Raw genomic sequence first — 9,408 nt, 5'->3', positions numbered from 1 at the left:
CAACATGAAAAACAAAAAAAGTCTCTGGTTGTAACTTTATAATTTGTTTTCTTTTAAGGATAATATAGTTTTTACACTGTTTTTAAAATGTAAAAAGACCGAATCTCCCCATGCAATCTTTTAAAAAAATTTGCTTTTTAAAGTAATATAGTCATTATATTGTGCGTTTAAAATATAAAAAAACTTTATTGTCCCCAATTAATTTTGTAATGAACCCTTAAAAAAAGACCATTTTATCCCTAATATTGAGGCTATTGAATTTTTTAAAAGAATAAAATGATAATTATACTATTGCGTGAATAATAATTTATATTTAGGTGCACTATAAATTCTTCATGTATTTTAAGGGTTTTTTTTTTTTTGTAATGATAGGAAATTATGAAGAAAAAAGAGGGAAATTCCACAAAAAAAAAAAAACCCTCATAACCAGGAACAGCAACAAGCAAATATGTACTTTGATAGTTAAATTATGAAATTGTTCTTTTTATTAATTAAGAATGTGTTTGCCCTGCGTTTTAAGTGGAATTTTTAAAATTTAATTTTGCTTCAAGTTAAATTTTTATATATTTTAAAATCATTTTAATATACTAATATTAAAAATAAATTTTAAAAAATAAAAAAATAAATATTATTTTAATATATTAAAAAAAAAAAAACTTTTCAAAACCAACTTCATACCTTCCAAAATACCCATATTTATATTTTTCATGTCAGAATGTTTGGTCTCTCTCTCTCTTCACTAGAAAGCGTACACGCTATGTTCCACATGACTAAAAATAGTCACCTCTTGATCTTTCACTAACTTTCAGATTTTGGGCTCTTCCATGTACGTTTCCACAAGTTTTGGGTTCCCAGAAAATTTCCTCTCTCCCCTTCCACAAATTTGTACTTTCAGTTTTGTTGATAGCGCAACGGAGAAACAATGATGCCCATATGCTTGGTGCCTTACAACCTGACGAGTGGCTGAGAGCTTCATGTGTCCAATTCCAGGTGAGTTTGCAATGAATTCAACACAACCCTCCTCCCCCTTCCATTGATGCTGTGCTTGATCATTACTTAGTTTGCATGATTACATGCGTGTTGGCAACGAAGATTGATCTCCTTTTTCTCTAATTTATTGAATTCTTAGAAATTATACGACTTGATATATACATACAACTTACAGTGTTTATTCGTCAGTAAACATAAATATCATTTCTCTTTTCATTGTTAGAGAATAATATAAATCATATATTGAGACCTTACGTAACAGTTTAAGCTATTGGATTGAATTGATTTTTTAACATAGTATCAGAGCCTTGATGACCAAGTAGTCACGAGTTCGAATCTCACCATCTCTATTTATTTAATAAAAAATCAAGCATAAGGTAATATAGACCCGTGCAAGTTTCAAGTTTAAAAGGCTTTCACTCGAGGAGATGTGTTAGAGAATAATATAAATCATATCTTAAAACCTCACCTAACAGCTTAACTTATTGGGTTGAATTGGTTCTTTGACACCCATATCTTCAAGGGTATCTTTAGTATTTCGTAATTCTTTTCCCTTTCCATGTTCATCTCTGACTTCATGAAACATGAATGAGTTTCTTGTCCAATACCTAACTAGAGTAGAGAATTATTAATAATATGCTCTGTGGGTTCCTGTTGTATCAAGTTCTCTATTTTTCAAGTGCTATGAAGAATAAATATAGAGAGAAGAGAGGTAGATAGAGGATGACGTATAGTAAGCTAGCTAGCTACTACCTCCATTGGATTTCATAGATTAATTTGTGGAGCTGCATTAAAGGCAACAATAAAACATGCATCGACCTAAACAAAGTCCACCCACGAGTCAAATACACACACACACACATGCGTAGTAAAATCCATCTACCTTTCATAATATATTGTGGTGTCGAAAAGGACAATACACTCCTAACCTTTGATGGTGTTGACACCAAAAAGCTACACCAGACCTTTGTCCCCAATTGCAAAAAAATCTGGATCTTTCTTTTTTACTGAAAAAGTACAGATATTTGAGTGTCTCCGACATTAAATATCTTCAATGGTAATTTTCTTCTAAATTTCACCTTGGATCTACGTTGTAACAAGTTTCTTTGTCAAAAAAAAAAAAAAAATTGTAATTAATTTGGTTTTTCCCATTAGAGAACTAGTTAACAAAATCATTCAATAAGATCTCTAACCGTTTTAGTTATATATGATCAGAAGAATGACTTACTAAATTTTGTAGTAGATTAGCAGTATTTTTTTTCATTATTAATATGAATATCGGATTATTTTGCGCGCACTTCAACTTCTTTGTAAGTTAGAGAGCCCAAAATTCAAATATTTTTTTTGCTAAACATTATTTTTTTTACTATGTTTTGGATCATTTTGATGCGCTAATTTTAAAAATGATTTTTAAAAAATAAAAAAATATTATTTTGATGCATTTCGGCACGAAAAACACTTTAAAAAATAACCGCAAACACACTCCCAAAAATACCCTTAAAAATAATAAAATTAAAAGTAAAATTTACAAAATAAAACAAGGTGAGGTGGGATCTCTGGGGTACAGTAATTGATTTTCTGCCTCAACTTTATACGACTCCCTAGCTTCGTTGCCGGTGCTCGTTCCACTACAGGAATGGATTCAAAGTGTCTAATAGCGTTGTTGTGATAAAGTTTTTCTTTTTCTTTTTAAATCTCTCTAATAATAAATGCTAACCCAACAAACATATCACATGATACATAAAACTTGTTAGAATCTTCTCTAATAATACATGTTAACACACTAAACATATCACAGGATACATAAACCTTGTCGAGTTCAATTTCTTTTTTAGAATCCAAGTGCATAAAAAAATGAATAAAATTTAAGAAAAAAAATTATTACAAAGAACTTTACACAGACAATCGACTACTAACACAAAAAAACTATAATCTCAGTACTTGAAAACAAGTAAAAATATTCTAAATTAATTTCTTCTAATAAATTTTTTTTTAAAAAAATCTAAAGACAACTAGGATAGACATCACAAACATATCTATAATTGATCTACTTTATTTAATTGAAATTCATATTAAGAGGAAAAATATTTTAAAAATAGGCTAGGTTGCTGAGTTTGGGTGGACCAATGCACCAGACCGATTAAAAAAGGAGGCACGGGGGATACTAGCTAGGCAAGAATGCTTGACTTTTTTTTTTTTTTTTTTTATCATGGACTTAAGGGCCCTTCAATTATGAAAAATAATAAAAGCAAACAATGTATCATTTGTATTTTCCAGAATCTAACCACCGCAAAGGTGGTTGGAAAAATGAGAAGTTAGTTTTTTAACCGAAAAAACTATTTTTAAAATTATTTTAACTTAAGAACACCTAAAAAAACACCTTTAGAATCTTTCTTAACCTTGATCTGTTGTTTCCAGTAAAATAAAGGGTAAAAAAATACCTTGATGGAACTCATCTTGTTGAGAGGAAACTCATAGACACTAAGAAGTTGTTTTGTTGTTGGAATGTGAACTATCAATAATAACTTTTCCTCTCTTATCCTTTTGTGGTGATATTATCTCAAGTCTTTTGTCAAACCAAGAGCTTAAACATGAATAGAATGAAGATTTAGACCAAAACGTATAATTATCAAACTATAGATTACTCTATTGAATGTATCATATCAATATAAATTTTTGCAGTCTAGGGTGACAATAGAATGTCTTCTAGTTATTAGATGTTAAGTTTTGCAGTGTTCGTGGAATAATCTAGGAGATAAAATTATATTGTAGCTGTGATCTTGTCCTCAATCATAATCATCATAAATCCCTCTTCAGCATGCATGATTAATACCTTATCTTTGTCAATATCCTAAGGGATTGAATTCAGGTCTATGTCTATTTTAGGTGAATATTTTGGGTCCAATTCTTGGCACCATGGGGTGTATATATACATTTTCATGCTTGAAATTAGTATTAAACCAACACATGCTTGTATCAGGGATCCCAGATAGTGGTAATGGTATACGGTTCTGGAATACCCTCCACAAAGGCTAGTTTCCATCTTAAAAGCTGTCTTTGTATGCAAATATATGTACATATAGTGTGTATATTAGTACATGTATGTGTGTGTATAGTTTCCATCTTAAAAGCTGTCTTTGTATGCAAATATATGTACATATAGTGTGTATATTAGTACATGTATGTGTGTATATAGTTTCAATCTTAAAAGCTTTCTTTTTATGCCAATACAAATTTCTATGTGTGTGTGTGTGTGATGGTAGAAATTTGTACATATATGGTTAAAAGTGTTTTTCAAACTGTCTGTCACCTAAAAAGACATTGAATTGATTATTTTATGTGTTTTTAGATGATTTTGATGTATTGGTGTAAAAAATCTTAAAACAAATATTCTTTCAATGTATTTTCAATTAAAAAGTACACTGTACTGCTTTACCAAACACACACTTAATGTAATGTTTGGAAGTATGGTAACATTTATTTCTCAAAGTGTTTTTCGTTCGGAAATACATAAAAGTAATATTTTTTATTTTTCAAAAATTATTTTTAACATCAGCACATCAAAACGATTCAAGAACACCAAAAAAACAATCAATTTCAAACAAAACAAATTAAAAAAAAATCACAAAACACGATTTCAACCACGAAAACAAACAATCCACTTGTTAATGAATAGTGAATGAAAGTCCATGCATGTACTACAACTAACATAATGCAGTGTATATAAAACTATAGAATGGTATTACACCCTTTTTATGAAATTAGACATGGATGTTTCAGCTAAATTTTAAGAAGGTGCATGCACGCATCCCGGCTATAAAAGTTAAATACAGTACTAAACATTTAAAATGATTGTGTGGGACTACCAGTTAGTAGTATATTTTCAACACATAAATATTTTCCTGTCTACTCCAAATTCCTCCAAATTCCTCAAACTTTGTTGATGAATCATTTTCCAAGTAGAAAAGCTTCCTTTTGCTCTTTCCCCCCCTTTATTTATGCCCTTTAAAGGCTAGAGATATCCAAAACTACCTTAAATTTGGGGTCAAACCAAACTTAGTTTCTGAGATTTATTTTTTTATTCGAGAACATAAACTATTTTTTGGTTAAAAATAGGCTTTTCGTGTCCAATTTTTCATCCCATCATTAATCCTTTTATTTTTTATTCTTAAATCATGTATTTTCATGACACATTTTGTGTTTTTAGATTATCACATGCTGTCAAAATTAAGAAAAAAAGGCTTATTTTATATATAAAAAATAGTTTAAAGTATTCAAATAAAAAAAATAAAGTTCGAGGGTTTTTATTTTTTCATTTAACTTCTTTTAAATTGCCTTCAAACGATGCGGAAGCTTCTTTTCCAAAGCAAAGTGTTCTTTTACATTTTAATCACATATTTAAAATATGGTTTCTTATATATTAGCTCCCTTTGTCTATGTCTTTGTCGTCTATTCTGAGTGCCAACAAAAACATTAATATTGTAATTATATATAGATGTTCTTGTTTATGTTCTATTAGTAAATAAATTTCCTCGTATTAATTACCTTTTCACTAACATATCGATATAAGAATTAGCTGTCATAATTAGGAGTCTGATCCACAGACTTTCCGAATGAACTAAAGAAAATAGGGTTTGTGTGTGTGAGAAGGAGGGAGGGAGGGAGATTGAACCGCATACATTTCATAATTTGCAAGACTTAGAACACTAATTTGACCTTGGCTAGTATGGAACAAAGTTCATATACAGCAATGCATATAGTACCTTAAACAATCATCACACGTAGAATCATCACACGTAGAATTTCGAACAGCAAGAATATTGTTATAAGCACACTGAATTACTGGAACAACACAATACAATTACATTAGTACATACCGTTAATCACACCCGTTTGATTTTCTTTAATCACTTGTGGTGCAGGATTGAGTTCAAACTGGAAGACGATTTGAAGCCCCACCCACGCCTTTGTCACCTAAGGCTGCCATTGGAGGCGAGACTTCAGCTTCCCAAATGTTTTCGTGACTGAGAATTTGTGAAGAAGAAACCGCAAGCTTAGAAGAAGGTCCAAACATATTTTGCTGCTGTAACTGTTGTCGTTGTTGATACACGAACACATTTTCATTGAGCAAGGAATCCAGAAATGAGGAGAAAGTGTCCTCATTTCCAATATCTTCAATGAAATCATCTTCATTTTTTCGTCCATAACCACTTTGTAATGATCCCATATTAAAACCATCACGATTTGGCCAGTTTTCTGTAGCATCAGCAGCAACCTGGTTAGGAGACTGATCCAGGTTAGTCACTGTAAAGTTTTCACTTACTCTAGTGGCTACAGTTCGATAGACCCTCCCATTCTCATCCACTGGAGAAGATTTAGGGTTAGAATTCTGGACTGGAACATTTGCAATTTCTGAGGAATCGGGGTTAGGTTTTAAAGGCTTGTGAGTCCTAGGGTCTATTCCTTGGCTAATGAGCTTCTTGCTGAGACAGGTATTCCAGTAATTCTTAATCTCATTATCTGTGCGCCCTGGTATCCTCCCAGCTATCATAGACCACCTGTTCCAAGAAGGAAAACCAAACAAAAGTAAGATTGACAGACAAAATTACTGCCTAGCAAGCATCGATCTAAGTTATTTCAAATTCAAAAACCAAAAGGCGACTTCCAATAGCCCTAAATCTGCCCATTATACTCTCTATTAATCGAACTGTGTAAAACGTTGACAAATAAAGTAATACAATACATTGGAGTTAGTTTTAGAACGCTGTTGCTATAGGAACGAGAAAAGAAGACAAAAGGAACAATAACATAAATATATACGACGATTATCAAAAAAAGAAGAGGCATAAATACGTGCACACGTACATGCATGTATGAATATATACTTTTTCCAAAAGAGATGGAGATCGGATCATCATGATTCATGATGATGATAGAACCTCGGATTGCTAAGCGAAAGGTAAGAGAAATAAACAAGGGGAAACCCTTTTAAGTTAAAGCCCAACAATTACGTTTCTGAGACAATTTAAAGTGTTAATCGAAAGTCAAGCTTCTAGTTTTTTGAGGAATTAAGGAAGATCATAACAAAACCCTAAAAAAAAAACAGAATAAATTAAAAACAAGAGAGAGATCCAAATCAACCTAATTATGGATGTTCCAGCTGATGGGAATAGAGAGAAAAGAATCAGCAACCCCGAGACCATAAAATCCGATCATTACACAGGGAATATTACAGATACCTGTTACCAAGCAACCTGTGAAGCCTAAGAATGAGATCTTCCTCATCTGGGGCAATACGCCCTCTCTTAACAGAAGGCCTGAGATAGTTCATCCAGCGGAGGCGGCAGCTCTTACCACACCTGAGAAGTCCTGCCCGCTTTGGGAGCGTGCGCCATCGCCCTTCACCTTCTTTCCTGATGTAGTTTGCCAAGAGCTCATCCTCTTCTGGTGTCCATGGCCCCTTCTTTATGCCCACCTTGCTACAACATGGTGTAGGTACACTCCTGCTCCTTGTTGAAGTTGTTGAGCATAGATTCCTCATCTCAGGTTATATTATCTTGACTCCCAATTTAATACAGTGATCTTGTTTTCTGCCAAGAACAAGAACAATCGAAGGGTATGTAGCAAGGTCGTGAAAGTAGAGGAAGTGGAAAGGTCGGACGTGGACAGATGGTAAATAGTATAGGGATGGGCGGCGGGATTTTAGCATGTGATCCCAATTAATTTAGAGTTAAACTCGCATGGATAAGATTCAAGTTCATGTGTTCAGGTAGGGCCCTGCCTAGTGAGCCTCTAGCCCAACTACATCATCCATGTCCTTTAACATCTTCGAACTTTCTAGGTGTTTTCTATTTCCGGAAATTGGATATTTGGAACGGAATCGGAATGAAAATTGAAAAATATATTTTCATTTCAAGAAATTAGGAATAGAATGAATTTTAAAACTAACAGTAACAGTAATAATAATATAATAATAAATACAATAATATACTTTTAAAATTAATGTTAATACTATAAGTAATGGTGGCGGTGAAATAAAGGTTACGGTGGAAGAAAAACGATGATGAGAATTTTGATATAGTGATAATAATAGGTCAAAAGCTTTTGTAAGTCTTTTGATTTAATACTAGTTTGTCACCTCTATTTTTCTTTGTATTAATGTTAATCATTTACTTTTTGAATCATATTTATTTAGATCATGTATGGAAATGCAGCCAACCATGTGATTGACTGTATTTCCAAACAGTCTCTTAGTCTTTATTTGACCTAACATTTAGATTGTCTTTAAAACAATTGTCATAATCTATTTTTGAGTTATTATCCTAATTAACCTTTTCTCTTCCAAAAAATCAAAAAAAATATTCGAATTAAAAACAAAACAAATCTAAAAACTAATAGTTGTGAGAAAAGGATGCCGAAGCGCCCTGAAAATGGCTAGAATTTGGTTAAGGAGGTTAAAAAATACAAAGATTGAAATTTGACAGTATTTTATTGACTAATGAGAGCCCTGTTGACAAAAAAAATTCAACGAGGAAGAAAAGTTCGAAATCAGATGTTTATGGACTCAATTAAATTTTATTAAAGGTTTAATTGAATTTATGGAGGGTTTGATTGTAAGAAATATTGATTTTTTAAGTCAATTTGGGCTTTAATTGGGAGAAATTAAAGTTCCGGGGTCTATAATTTTTAAGAATTGATTTGGTCAAATCAGGGGCTTAATTGCATAAATATTGAAGTTTGATGGCCAATTAGGGACTTAATTGAAGAAATCCGAAAACCAAGGACCAAACTGGAAAAAGTGTTTACATAGTGGGGCTGTAATTAATAGGATCAGGGGCAAAATTAAAAAAAATTGAAAGTTTATTGATCAATTGACAATCAAATTGCATAAATCAGAGACCAAGGACTAAAGTGAAAAAGGCGGCTAACTTCAGGGCCGACGATTGAATTTGGCAGGGATGCATTTGAATTGATTTTTAAAATTAAAATTGCAATTTAGGACTTGATTGAACAAATTACAAATTGAAGACTGATTTGGACTTTCACACCATTTTGTTGCCATTTCCTTTTAAATGAAACAATGCATTTTGTCCAAAATGGCGCCGTTTCATCCACTGTTTCCAACGAAAAAAAAACAAAGAAAAGCCCCAAACGGTGCCGTTTTGAAAGGCACTGTGGGTCTTCTTGTTCCCCTGGACGCGCGAGGCAGGGGAAGAAGAAGCTTTCGGTCCACTGCTTTTCTCTCCTCCTTCTTTCTCTGAACGCCTTAAAAAGACGTCGACAAAGACCCCCCACTTGCCTAAGCTCTACTCGTGGCCTACCACAGGGTGAAAAATAGAGGGGACATGCCCCTTGGGCGGTCATGGGCGGTTGCACAGTGGCTGCCCTACCCCTGTGCCATGACTGGACAGAGGAAGT

General features: G+C 32.8%; 1 protein-coding gene and 1 long non-coding RNA gene across 5 annotated transcripts in view; one reads left to right on the top strand and one right to left on the bottom strand.

Annotated features, from left to right (window-relative positions):
- The first annotated feature begins 726 nt into the window (after window positions 1-726).
- LOC127904774 (uncharacterized) lies at window positions 727-6,197 on the top strand. Its single transcript, XR_008058199.1, has 2 exons — window positions 727-990; window positions 5,913-6,197. It is a non-coding gene; the product is annotated as an uncharacterized LOC127904774 (long non-coding RNA).
- The window catches only part of LOC7469886 (transcription repressor MYB5), a 53,559-nt gene continuing 49,821 nt past the window's right edge, over window positions 5,671-9,408 (bottom strand). The window contains exons 1-2 of one of the 4 annotated variants that reach the window (XM_006371104.3): window positions 7,230-7,692; window positions 5,671-6,548 (exon numbers count right to left, since the gene is read on the bottom strand). In XM_006371104.3, coding sequence (XP_006371166.1) covers window positions 5,921-6,548; window positions 7,230-7,531 — 930 coding nt within the window. In that variant the 5' untranslated portion in view covers window positions 7,532-7,692 and the 3' untranslated portion in view covers window positions 5,671-5,920. Of the gene's footprint in view, window positions 6,549-7,229; window positions 7,693-9,408 lie in introns of those variants that run through there. The other 3 variants (XM_052449486.1, XM_052449485.1, XM_052449487.1) reach the window with 3 other exon arrangements.

Source organism: Populus trichocarpa, chromosome 19, assembly GCF_000002775.5.
Source record: "Populus trichocarpa isolate Nisqually-1 chromosome 19, P.trichocarpa_v4.1, whole genome shotgun sequence".
NCBI classification, from domain to species: Eukaryota; Viridiplantae; Streptophyta; class Magnoliopsida; order Malpighiales; family Salicaceae; genus Populus; species Populus trichocarpa.
Note: the sequence above shows the minus strand (reverse complement) of the source record. Positions and strands in the feature narration are given on the sequence as shown.